We start from the raw sequence: 14,227 nt of genomic DNA, 5'->3' as shown, positions 1-14,227 counted from the left end.
CTCTTCTTTCCTAACATCTACTATTATCTCCCCATGTGGAGCAACACCATAACTATTTTTCATACAACCTGCTCAGGCCTTTCCCTATATACAATTAATTATTGTGTCAGGAGAATATTGAGAGAATGGCCTATTCAATAAAAACATAAGAGCCAGATTCAGAGCCATGATCCATCTCACGCCATCATAAACCTAGGAACATTAGGGGCACATTCTAAAAACTTTAACTGATTTTATTTTTTTTTAGCTTAACTGATTTTAAAATTATGCTAGCAACTGGAGTTACACGTTTTATTTTTATTATTTTTTATTTTTTTAAAGATTTTATTTATTTGTCAGAGAGAGAGAGAGCAGGAGGAGGGGGAGTGGCAGGCAGAGAAAGAGGCAGACTCCCTGCGGAGCAGGGAGCCTGATGCAGGACTCGATCCCAGGACCCTGGGATTATGACTTGAGCTGAAGGCAGGGGCTTAACCAACTGAGCCACCCAGGTATCCCTGAAGTTACATGTTTAAAAAGAGAAATAAATATCATGTACTTATTTATTCAACAAATATTTATCAAGCATCTACTGTGTGCAGTACACTAGGAATGACTCGTGAATATGATGCAGGTCCTTCTCTCTTGGAACTTATAGTCTAATTAAGAATTGGACCATAAATATGTAAATATAATCCAAAGATAATAAATTATTAAGAAGAGGGAAGTATAAGTGTTATTAAATAGAGGGACCTAACCAAGTGTTTATTGTTAGAGAAACTCTGAGGATCTGATATTCTCAAGGATGAGTTGGAGTAGGTCAGGTAAAGTACAAAGAATAAAAAAGGGGAAAATTACAAATTCTTTCCAATATCCTAACAAAATAGTCTTATAAATTCTCAGAGAGTCCTTATAATTAATAACAACTGCTGGTGTCAATATAGCTCCACTTTTTCACTTCTTAAAAACTTTTCAGATATATTATCTTAATTGCTCCTCTCAAAAGATTTTATACCATCTTTATCATTACACTTATTTTGGAAATGAGGGAACTGAGATTCAGAATGACTTGACAAGGTCACACAGATAATAGGTAGCAAAATTGGATCATCAACAGGCGAGGTCATGTCTCCAAGTCTTTCAGATAGAGAGACCAAGTTTTAGAGGAAATAGAGAGTAGAGGTTAAGAATCAGACAGCCTGGGTTGAAATCCTGGTTCTGTCACTTATAGCCAGATGATTCTTGGTAAGTTTAACCTGTCTTTACTTGAGGTCCTCTATTTACAAAGTGAGGATAATCACAATACCAACCTCATGTGATATTACATGGGTTCATATTTATAAATGACTTAAAACAGTCTCTGTAATGGAAACATTTTACTATATAATAAAGTCACTGACTTGCATGCTGATGCACAGTCTTATTTTCTAGCTCCACATACAAACCAAATTCTAAACGATGGAGTGGACTAGTATTGTAGATCTCCAGTGGACAAAAATTATTCCAGAGAGTATTAGTCCCAAACTGAGTTGACATCCAAAGCGTTAACAACATGATAATACTTTCTACGTAAAATGACTTTTAAAATCAACATTTGAGATGCAATTAAACTCTTCTACAAACTTTTGAAATTCAGTAAGGGAATTCAATTTGACAGAAACAAACATGGGACTTAAGGAGGTGAACATCTGGCCTAATATAATGGTGGCACTTCCAAAGAATTCCAGCCTTCTCTGCGTTTTACGACAGAAATCTGATTGATCCAGCTGACTGTAAAACATTTGAAGTCCTGTGATAGGAAGCTTGTAAAGTATTCATCCAAAAAAAAAAAAAAAAAGAGGGAGAGTGGGAACCACCATGATAGGGCCTTCTCAATCTTGAAAGAGAATATTATGGAAAACTAGACTGGATCAGATGCCTCAGCCTTTTCATTGAAAAGAATTAAGGGAAACAAGGGACTGGAAAAGATGTGTTGTTATCTCAATGATTTTATATTTTAGTACAACTGATAGCTCTATATCAACAAAGAGTAACAGAATGACTAAGAGCAGAGCTTTGAAATCTGGTAGATAATTAACCCAAATCCTGACTCTGCCTCTTACCAGTTGATTCACTTTGGATAAACCACCACATTTTTTTGCATCTTAGTTTTCCGACCTGAAAGTTGGCTTGATGATATCTTCTTTACAGAGTTACTATGAGGATTAAGTTGCATAAAAACATAAGGAATCACTTAGCCTAGTGCCTACCACACAGAAGTTGAAAGTGTTGTAATAGCAAAAATCTTTGTTGCCTAGTGGTAACTAAGTAGTAACAAAGGCAAGTAAAATATATGAATCATGTTTCCATTTATAAGTAAATTGTGAAGAGGAAGTTTTGCCATATGCAAGCAGAAGCCTCTAGTTGAAACTGAAGGTTGAAAATGCAAACACACTTGTGAAAGATTTGAACATATTTTCAAGTGATTTTAATCAAAGTTATCTTAGAAATAATTACCCTGGTACAGCATAGGGAATATAGTCAAAAGTACTGTAATAGTGCTGTATGTAAGAAATGGTAGCTACATTTGCGGTGAGCACAGCATAACATATAGTTGTGAATTGCCATGCTGAATCACTGAAACTGATGTCACATTGTATGTCAACTATACTTCAGTTAAAAAATGTATTACCCTTAATTTAACAGAAGTAGAATCTTTGTTAATTTTGCTTCTCTACAACTAACTTTATTTGATGCTAATTTTTTTTCACCCATGGCATATGTATGCTCTCATACATTCATAGCAATAATTCCTACACACAAATTTATAGATAAGAAAGAAAGAATGGCATAAGGGGAAGAACACAGGATTTAGAGTGAGAAGATTGAAGAGATAGTTTTGGTAAAAACCACTCAAAAGACATGTGACCTTTAATGTCACCTAGATGCCACAACCTCTGCATTTGCACTAGGAGCATGGTGGTACCTATTCTATCTCCCCTACATGAGGAACATCCAGGGTTGTGTTGGAGCTGACTCGTAACTGCTATGAGAGCTGACACCATCTTTTTTTAAAATTTTTTATTGTTATGTTAATCACCATACGTTACATCATCAGTTTGTGATGTAGTGTTCCATGATTCATTGTTTGTGCATAACACCCAGTGCTCCACACAGAACGTGCCCTCTTTAATACCCATGACCAGGCTAACCCATCCCCTCACGCCCTCCCCTCTAGAACCCTCAGTTTGTTTTTCAGAGTCCACTGTCTCTCATGGTTCATCTCCCATCCAATTTACCCCCCTTCATTCTTCCCTCCTGCTATCTTCTTCTTCTTTTTTCTTAACATATATTGTATTATTTGTTTCAGAGGTACAGATCTGTGATTCAACAGTCTTGCACAATTCACAGCACTCACCATAGCACATACCCTCCCCAATGTCTATCACCCAGCCACCCCATCCCTCCCACCCCACCCCCACTCCAGCAACCCTCGGTTTGTTTCCTGAGATTAAGAATTCCTCATATCAGTGAGGTCATATGATACATGTCTTTCTCTGATTGACTTATTTCACTCAGCATAACACCTTCCAGTTCCATCCATGTCATTGCAAATGGCAAGATTTCATTCCTTTTGATGGCTGCATAATATTCCATTTATGGATAAAGATATATACCACATCTTTTTTATCCATTCATCTGTCAATGGACATCTTGGGTCTTTCCACAGTTTGGCTATTGTGGACATTGCTGCTATAAACATCGGGGTGCACGTACCCCTTCAGATCCCTACATTTGTATCTTTGTGGTAAATACCTAGTAGTGCAATTGCTGGATCAAATGGTGAGCTGAAACCATCTTTTCTCCACTCTTTACTCAAAGACATTAAGTTGGTACCTTGAAATTAACAATCGTGGGAATACTTAAACCCTGAAAATTGACAGAGGTTACAAAACAACATATTCTGCCCCTGCCCCACGTTTCCCCTCGAAGATCTGGTTATTAATCTTTTGCTAACACACTACTGGGAATGTCAAATGAGAAAATGTGCCTGAAGGTGCCTGAAAATTTTATATGCAAACTATAAAATATAATGCAAACATGTTAAAATATTCATTATAGAAAGTCATAGATATATAGGGAATCTGTGACTTGCATATGAAAATATCATTAAATGATCTTGCCTAATTAAAAAGCAAGGCATAATTAAGATAGCAGGACACATTTAAATCATTTGGCTTGTATTTTATAGAATTGCCCTATTCAATCAAGCCAATGAAAGAATGTTATATAGAACCTTTGCAGGGTGACTAACCATCTCTGTTTGCCTAGGATTATGGGGTTTCCCAGGACAAGGATTAGCTATATAATTTGCAAGGCCCAATGCAAAATTAAAATATGGAACACCTTGTTCAAAAAATATTAAGAAATTCTAGATAGCCACAGCAGAGCATTAAACCAAGTATGGGCAGTTCTGGGTGAGGAACACTCAGTTGCATGCTTATGAAACCTATCCTATCTATGACACAGGATTTTCAGTGCTAAAACCAGAACAGTGTGGGACAAACAGGGACTAAGATGGTTGGTTACCATACCTTTGCTTCGAAAATAATTAGCATTAGCATTAATATACCATCAAAGTTTTAGCATACCCAGTGAAATATACCAAATGCACCAACTACTATCAATTCAGTCATACATGAAGAACAGGGAAGAGAATACAGCTTGAATAACACGTTGTCTATAAAGATCTTTGCTTGTTTCAGTCTGTATAATTTGGTTAACTAAATGGCTGTACTGTGTGGTTCAACATTCCTGTCTTGCCAAACACACAAATCTAATCTTAGAATATAGAAAGCCATTATAAAATTTTACCTTAAAGTAAGTTTCAGACAAATTTTAAATGAAGAAATGGACAATTATCTTTGATGTATAAGATCATTTTATAGATGTGTCCATAAACTGGAGATAAGATCTAAGAAATGCTGAAAAAAAATCACTGGATGATGTGAATTATATATGTTGTGTATTTATAATATAAATAATATAATATAAAGAAAATGATCACATATGTGCATGCACATACATAACACACACACACTGAGGTTACTAACTGGAGAAATTAGTCTGATACTGAAAACAATAAATTTAGAGTGATGACACATGAAATAATTCTGTTGCTCTCTTTTATTGAGTTTATGGAGATGACTATGACTAATTATCCATAGTCTTTGTGCAAGCAACAAAAATAATTGAAGCAGTGGTTCTCAAACTTTAGTGTGCATTAGAATTGCCTGGAAGACTTGTTGATGCAAGTGGTAAATTCCACTGAATTCTGATTCAATAGTTCTCTGGAGGGCTAGAGTATTTGCATTTCTGACAAATTTATAAGTTAATGCTGCTGGCTCTGGGGCCATATTTTTGAGAACCATGGAATTTGTTGAGCATTTGTGACCTTAACTATCCAATAATTTTATGGTAAGAAGCAAAAGCAATAACCCGCTGCTACATTTGTTTCATTGCTCCATTCCCTGTTGTTGAAGGAATTTCCTGAGTCAAATTAAAAGTATTTTCTAATAAACATAAATGCTAATTAATTACATTTATGGCTGTAGAGCTAGTACTTTTTTTGAGAAAGCTTGAAATTGGATTGAAAGTTAATGCTTCCATTATACCTAGGGACCTGCTTAGAGCCAAGATCTTTTTTTTTGTTTTTGATCTGCAATATTGTATTTCTGCTGCAAGTATTTTAAATTATAAGCCTTTTTAAAGTACTCAGCCAGCAAATACAACCCCTCAAATTCATTGTGTATAACTCTGTGAGGCTATGCTCTTCATAGTTCCTGAATTAAGTTGCACATTAGGAGACTAATTAGGGGGAATGTAGCCAGGGGGCCCGACAGTCACTTTGCTTCAATCTTCCTATGCACTAACGTACGTTTGTCTATCTTTTTGCTTTTTTTTCTCTATTTATGTCACTAAAACTCTAAGAAATATTAAAAGAGGTTTGAGATGAACTGAAAATAAAATTAAATCAAAAAATGTACTCTGTTCTGAAGTTTAACTACATACTTTTTCACATTTCAAAATCTACTAGGCACGATGAAGTGTATCATCTATAACCCATCTTCCTAGAAAGGAGCATACGGAATTAAATAAGATGATATGTGTAAAAATGCCTCTTCAGTACCTGCCATATAGTAGTTGCTAAATTTTTTTAGACATAATTTTCAAGGGTTTACATCGGAACAGTTATCAGCAGGAAAATATTTTATCTTAACTATTTTTATGAGAGAGCGTGAGTAGGGAGGGAGCAGATGAAGAAGGTGAGAGAGAATCTCGAGCAGGCTCTGCTCTGAGCGGGGCTCAGTCTCACAACCCTGAGATCGTGACCTGAGCTGAAGTCAAGAGTCCAAGGCTTAACTGACTGGGTCACCTGGGTGCTCCAACAGGAAAACATTTTAAGGCAGAAGTGTGTGGTGTATGATTTTTAAAGGCAGAAGCATTTTTGGACTTCCAGAATATAGGAGCAGAAAATTTCAAGTGAAAGGAATAATACATTCAGAGGTAAAGTTTTTAAACTGTGAGCTCAGGTTTGGAGGATGGAAAGCAATTTATCCTAAATCAGTGAATTTCAACCCTGGTTGCCCATTAGAATCATTTGGGTGTTTTTAAAACTCCAAGTGACTGAGCCCCACGCTATACCAATTAAATCTGAATCTCCAGGGGTTGGAGAGAGGCTTCAATATTAAAAAGCAAAAAAACAGACAGAAAAACTCTCCAGAGTACTACTGGGGAGGAAACAAAAGAGAAAAGCCATAGATTGATGAGCTGAAGTTTTGTATTGTTAGGATCAGCCGGAAGCCGTGGTCATTAATTTCCCATAGGAATGCAGCACGCAGACATGAAGGCCTAACCCAGAATACGCTCGGCAACCCTCACTGCCCTTCCCAAAGAACTGGCAACCATTTTGCTGTCTGCGACTGCTAACAAGGTCCCTGCTGGCTTACTGGACTTCCCATCCTGGGGAATCCTTGGACAAGAGTGAAGCAGTCACGCATTCTGCATCATGCTGTTAATACAAGTAAACAGCGAGCTCATAAATTCATTTCGTAGTCTACAGGAAAAAGAGGCTTCCGAGGTGAATCAGCAAGTCAGCACAGATACAACCCAACAGTATACCGAAAATCACAGGTTTGAAACCAATCAGAGCTATCTTCGATTCCCTGATTCCTTCCATGACTAGCTTGAATTTAGATGTGTTAAGTAATAGTGTGTAACTTCTATATAAACTTAAGTTTTCTCATCTGTAAATTGGGAAAGTGATACTATTTATATCACAGGTAGCCCAGGGATTCAAATGAGATCAGGTACATAAGAGATATTTCAAGAGCTTGATGTATAAACTGTTTTTATTTGGAGCCTAGAATTTCCTTTTCAACCTGCTCTTCCAAAAGAGAATTAAAATCTCACCAAGACAACCTACTGATATTGGTGTAATCCTTTCTTATTTTTCCAAGGGGATTTAGCAGCCAAAAAATGAATTGTGTGAAGTAAAATAGAAAATCTTTATTCATATTTTCATACTATTCACATCCATGACATTTCCTCTATTTTTCTCTTAACAAGCAAGCAGAGTAGAGCACTTTGAGGGTCCCTTAAGATTTTATGGAAAGAAACGTATCTTTCCTATTCCCAGTCTTTGTAGAATGGGTTAAGTGAAGGATCTAAACATATTTTATGTTTGGTTTTCTTTTAAATACAAAGATGTGAGAGTCTCTGTCTTTGTGAAAAATCAAAGCAAAAGATTTGGTCCCTACTTCGAAGTCATTTCCAGTCTGTTTGAAGAAAGAAGATATGCACAGCTCATTTAAAAGAGTTAATATAATAAGATTATCTATATTAATAATCTAGTACCTATCACAAAGAGGTTGGGGATTTGTTCAACCTCTATCTTTGAACTATTTCTGAGCATGTATCACAATAGTCTGACAAACTCTATGTGCCTCTTATTCAGATGTTCTTTCTTAATAACATTGGAGGTTTTCCCAGATGCAGTATCTGGCAATTTAGCCAAAGAAGTGAGTAAAGAAATACTAAGCCTTTCTGAGAACAGTGATAGAAATGCAGTCCTACTTTCTAAGATCACCCTAATGTTGGATGACGGCAAGCAGCAGGCAGGGTCTATAGACCAATGGAGTTTAGGAATGGGAGAGGTGTCTGGTGTTGGGATGGGTCCTGATGGTTGGTAGTTGTGGCAAAAGAGACTTTTCTGCAGTGGGAGTGCATCATATTCTTGGCTAGTAGCTTCTATGATGAGCACCCATTGATCAAATGCAATGAGCTGATAGAAATGATAGGTACTACTCAGGAAGCATCTATTTTGTGCCAGATTCTGCTTCACACCTGCTATCAAAATTATTCCTCATCAGAATCCACATGGGCATTAATTATTCCCTTTCTTACCAATGAAGAAACTGAGGATCAAAAAATATAGCTATCTTGACAAAATCTGTATGTTTGATGGTAACAGAATTTAAAGTCAGGTCTGCCAAGCTCTAAAAATCTTTTCTCTATGGCAGTAACTTCAAACTGGGATAGACACACTACTGTAGGCTCACTAAGACTTTCTACAGGATACATGGTAAAGAACGTGTTAAGGAAATTTATTTCCAGGTCCTCCTCCCAAGTATATTTTTCTTTTAAAAAAATTATTTATTTGACAGAGAGAGCAAGCGCACACAAGCAGGGGGAGAAGGAGAGGGAGGGGCAGGCTCCCTGATGAGCAGGGAGCCCAATGTTGAACTTCATCCCAGGACCCCGGGATCATGACCTAAGTTGAAGGCAGACACTTAACCGACTGAGCCACCCAGGCATCCCCCCAATTATATTTTTCTAAAATGAATCTTGAATGGGAAAGTTCCTGAAGGTTCTCCTTTTCCTCTGCCCCTTCCCCAATACTTTTCTTCTACTTTTCAGGAGGAAAGCCTTCCTCTCACGTATCCCAAATCCATTCTCAACAGAACACATTCTCTGAAGGGGTAAAAACTGAGAGGGTGCCAAACAAGTAGAACATTCAAAATATTGGTTCCAGTGTTGCAAACATGACTTTAATGACTAGGTGGCGAATAACTTTGAGTTCGAGGTTTGTAAATAAATTCATAATTTATAAGATTGCTTTCATTAAAGAATCCTTGATTGAGTTGTCAGCTGATGAAACACATTATTTTGATGCTGGATCAGTGAGTCATTTTTGACATGTAACTAAAAGAGAGTTCAAATAATTGAGATTACTATGAAAAATCTTTTATTCCATGTGGTTATTTTTGAGAACAAAGTTTTCTCAGGACCCAGATTTAGTTTTTGATATTTAGAATAAGATTTATGTTAAACTTTATCCCTTTGCAGCAATAAACAATATTAATCCTGGACATTAATTTTTAATTAACAATCTTTCACCAATATTAAGAAATAAACTTTCAATAAAATTTTACTTTTTTATATTTAATATTTTATAAAATGTTTTAATATATTTGTGTGATTTTGATAAGTTGTTTATGGCTAAAATATTTAGTGATAAATTAACCCAGATTAGATTAATGTTTCCATGAAATTTTTGAAAAGTAATTTTAAGTTTTATACCTATTTTCATTGTAGAAAAGTTTTTTTTAATCAAGCATAACTTGTATAATATTTAGGTATGTTTCTCTGGGAAAGTAGAATAAAAATATGAGATGAAGTCAAAAAAGAAAACCTCATAAAATTTCAGATGATAATAGAGTTTGTTTAGGTATTTTTGATATGGATGATAATGAATGAGGTGGATACATTTTTAAAAAGTGGTATTACATTTTTAGTTTTACATTTATACTATTTGCAATATATCTGAAGTTATATCCTCTGAAAGTATTTACAGTTAGGATTAAAATAATCTGGATCTACTTAACAATATGTGAGAGCATATATAAAATGTGGTCTTAAAACTTTCACAGATCTGTACTTCTGAAACAAATAACGCAACATATTTTAAGAAAAAAGAAAAAGAAGAAGATAACAGGAGAGGAAGAAAAGGGGAGTATGTCAGAGGGGGAGACGAACCATGAGAGATGATGGACTCTGAAAAACAAACTGAGGGTTCTAGAGGGGAGGGGGGGAGGGGGATGGGTTAGCCTGGTGATGGGTATTGAGGAGGGCACGTTCTGCATGGAGCACTGGGTGTTATGAACAAACAATGAATCATGGAACACTGCACCAAAAACTAATGATGTAATATATGGTGATTAACATAACAATAAAAAATTAAAAAAAAAACTTTCATTTGGGGGGTGCCTGGGTGGCTCAGTCATTAAGCTTCCACCTTCAGCTCAGGTCATGATCCCAGGGTCCTGGGATTGAGCCCCCAGTTGGGCTCCCTGCTCGGCGGGGAGTCTGCTTCTCCCTCTCCCACTCCCCCTGCTTGTATTCCCTCTTGCTCTCTCTCCCTCTCTCTGTCAAATAAATAAATAAAATCTTAAAAAAAAACTTTCATTTGGTGCTATCAAGGGTAAAAGCTTGAAGACCATTGCTGTACAGAAGTTTGTCTTCCATGATGCAGGATTTATTGCTACATAGGAAAGGCAGTAAACCATTTCATTCAAGAGCCTGAGCTCTAGAAGAAAACAAGCCTGTGTCCCAACCTTAATTTCTATTTCTAAAGCTTACACAAATTACTTGACTTTCTAAGCCCCTTTTTTTCAAACTGATATAATGGAGATGATAAAGGTACCTAATTTGTAGGATCAATCTGAAGGTTATATGAAATTAATCATGTCAAGCTCTTAGAAAAATCCCTGCATATCGTAAAGGCCTTATGTGTATCATCATAAAAGTTTCATAGACGAGAGGGGAGAGAAGTGCATGTTCTTAGGCTAAGCTCCCACTAGGAGCCAGGCTTAGCATGATCTCCTAGAATGAGCACAAAAAGCTCAAAAGGAGAGGGGAAAAACTCACAAACTCAGGGGCAGGAATACTGAGCCACAATGGTGGAAGGGCACAAAGCATCAAATGTGGAAGTCAAGAGCTACACCTTTAAAAATGAACAGGTTGACAACAAAATAATCCTAGTTGCATAAAATTAGCTAGACCTCTCTGCCCAAATCATAGTGCCTTCACTGTGTGTATCTTACCTTTATTATTATTATCATCTTCCAGTTTCTGTATGATATTTCCAAATTCTGAAATTTAATAATATGCCTTTGGCCATATTCCCCCAACTAGGTTTGATAAATGGACTTCTTTCTCTGGTTCTGAATCTGAGTTCTATTTATGTTTTATGTTTTGCCTGAATGAACTCTGAAATGCTATCTTCCTCTTCCTCTTCCCAGGGACTGTGTGAAAGAGAAAGCAAAATAGCCAGAGCTCAGGTATTGAAGCTTAGTTGATCAAAGTTAAAATCCCAACTCTACCACTCCCTGTGTTGCCTAGGGGACTTCAACTTCTCTGAGCCTCAGTTTTCTTTTTCTCTTCTTTCCAGTGGAGATAAATAATTTTTAATTGACAGCATTGCTGAAAAGGTTGGAGGACATATGTCACCAAAAGCGTTTACCACGATTAACATTCAGAAAGTAATAGCTTGTATTATCATTATTCTCCCACTATTAGTATTCCTGATGCAATGAAAGGAACCATTTAATGGAGTTCTGATTAATTTTGAAATGAATAGTTTGCAAAATCAAACACATTCTGACCTGATATTCTCCAGGCTGTGATAGGGAAGGTCACAAATTTTCTGTTTTCTTTGGAACGAGAAACCAAAATTAAAAGCTACCACCAGAACTGGGAAACAAGGAGACACGTAACTGGCTGGAGAGATCTGCTCTAAGTGCCTTTAAAGACTGAAGGGAGAGCGACCATGCTGATTAGTATAAAAAGGTCTTATTCCTTTGCAGTATCTAACAGAGAAATAATAGGCAGAAGCAACAGGAGGGAATACGATTGGCTCTACCTATTCCATCTGGTTAATCAATCCACTGTACCCAGATTAACAGCCTTCAATTCCACCAAGATTTCTTAAATACTCAGTGGGCATCCGAAATGTAAGGGATCCCGATGGAGAATGAATTTTATTATAGATTTTTATTACTTGGAGTTAAGTGCTCTAGTGTAGTTGCAAACCAAATGAGATAATCATTGAGATTTTCAATTATTGGTGCAAACTGATTTTTTCTTTCCAATCTTCTTTTTACCAACAGGATTTGCTAGTCCACTTACTGGGATAGCAGATGCCTCTCAAAGCAGTATGCACAATGCCCTGCACATCTATATGAATGGGACAATGTCTCAGGTACAGGGATCTGCCAATGATCCCATTTTTCTTCTTCACCATGCATTCGTTGACAGGTTGGTTGACACTTTTTCATAAATTATGTGCTTATTGGTGTTAAATGTAGTGGGACTTTGTTACATAAAAGCTAAGAAATTATGGTACAGTCTATTGTCTCAGATCAGGTTCTCCTGGAAACAGACCCAAAACTAAGGATTTGGATGCAAATGTTTTATTTAAAGAGAAACCAGTAAGAGAATGGGTAAAGCACAGTAAGAAGGGGAAAAAAAGTCAAATAAGAATATGGTTTCAGCTGAAGTCCCAGACTCAGCCAGATTTTGGTAGAGTGTGAATTACACCTCACTATGTTTTGCCTTAAAACAAGGGAACTGAGTTTTTGTATTACCCCATCAAATAGTCATTGGTTACAGGTTGCCCTGAGGTAGGAGCTGTAAAGCTCCCAGGTTCTAGTCCATTCCAGACCAGCTGTGTGGCACTCCAGTGCCCAAAGGCAGTCTTCTGAATGTGGCAGGGCCCTATGGCTAGGAGTCAAGCATGTAGAATCAAGAGAGGTGGGTGCAGAGAGCTGGCACAAGGGATCTAAGGACTCTGGGCAGGGCATAAATCTGCTACATCTCTCTTCAAAACATTTTCTTTCTCCCCGCCAATGTTATTATTATTTCTTCTTTTCCAATCTCAGATCATCACATAGAAGCATATAGGGTCTTTGATCTCAGCCATCGGCCTGAGCATTATATGATTAGCTCTCCAGACATGATGGCCCAACCATCTTGTTTAAAATGATTTAATTCTCCTGGAGCCTTTTTCACCCTTATTATCTCTCTTCCTGTTTGTTACATGTGCAATGCCTTATCTGTAAAAAATTTAGACTTAATCATAGGTGATGATAGCAGAAGAGAAAGTACTTGGAGGAAGGTCAGCTGTCCGTTTCTGGAATTCTTCAAGAAGAGAGGAGAAGGTAAAGCATTGAATCATGACTGATGATTGTAGGACTCTTTTTTATTTTTTGGTCCTCTCTTAGGTAATTTTCTCCATTGAATAAAAGACACAGATTTATACCTGCCATTAAGATAATACTTTCCTTCTCTGTGGTAAATACAACAAGTTCTATTTTTCCTGTTTTAAAAATAAAGAAACTGACACTGAAAATGAGATGTTTTACTCAAATTATCACCATTTCTTTGTTTTTTAATTTTTTATTGTTATGTTAATCACCATACATTACATCATTAGTTTTTGATGTAGTGTTCCATGATTCATTGTTTGTGCATAACACCCAGTGCCCCATGCAGAACGTGCCCTCTTTAATACCCATCACCAGGCTAACCCATCCCCACACCCCTCCCCTCCAGAACCCCCAGTTTGTTTTTCACAGTCCATCGTCTCTCATGGTTTGTCTCCCCCTCTAACTTACTCCCCTTCATTCTTCCCCTCCTGCTATCTTCTTCTTCTTTTTTTTTTCTTAACATATATTGCATTATTTGTTTCAGAATTACAGATCCATGATTCATCAGTCTTGTACAATTCACAGTGCTCACCATAGCACATACCTTCCCCAATGCCTATCACCCAGCCACCGCATCCCTCCCACCCCCCACCACTCCAGCAACACTGTTTCCTGAGATTAAGAATTCCTCATGAGTGAAATAAGTCAATCAGAGAAAGACATGTATCATATGACCTCACTGATCTGAGGAATTATCACCATTTCTAACTCATTCATTTCCCTAGGAACATGGACATGACATCAGATAAAAAAGTGAGCCTGGAAGATTATTAGGCAGATTGTTATTGTGCAGGACAACTCTAATTTTATAGGAATTAAGTAACAGCCCAAGTCAAGTTTCATTCAGAAATCAGTTTTTAAGAAAGTGTATAAGCACCAAAATTATGAAATTAACATGACATCATAAGTACCTATACCCATATAGAAAGGAGGGAGCAGGAGGT

General features: G+C 36.9%; 1 protein-coding gene across 2 annotated transcripts in view; it reads left to right on the top strand.

Annotated features, from left to right (window-relative positions):
• Positions 1-14,227, top strand: part of TYR (tyrosinase) — a 140,896-nt gene that overhangs the window by 45,206 nt on the left and 81,463 nt on the right. For both annotated transcript variants that reach the window (XM_027580553.2, XM_035722986.1), the window contains one exon: positions 12,186-12,333. In XM_027580553.2, coding sequence (XP_027436354.1) covers positions 12,186-12,333 — 148 coding nt within the window. The remainder of the gene's footprint in view (positions 1-12,185; positions 12,334-14,227) is intronic.

This window comes from Zalophus californianus, chromosome 11 (genome assembly GCF_009762305.2).
Source record: "Zalophus californianus isolate mZalCal1 chromosome 11, mZalCal1.pri.v2, whole genome shotgun sequence".
Classification (NCBI taxonomy): Eukaryota; Metazoa; Chordata; class Mammalia; order Carnivora; family Otariidae; genus Zalophus; species Zalophus californianus.
This window is presented reverse-complemented; position numbering and strand designations above follow the sequence as displayed.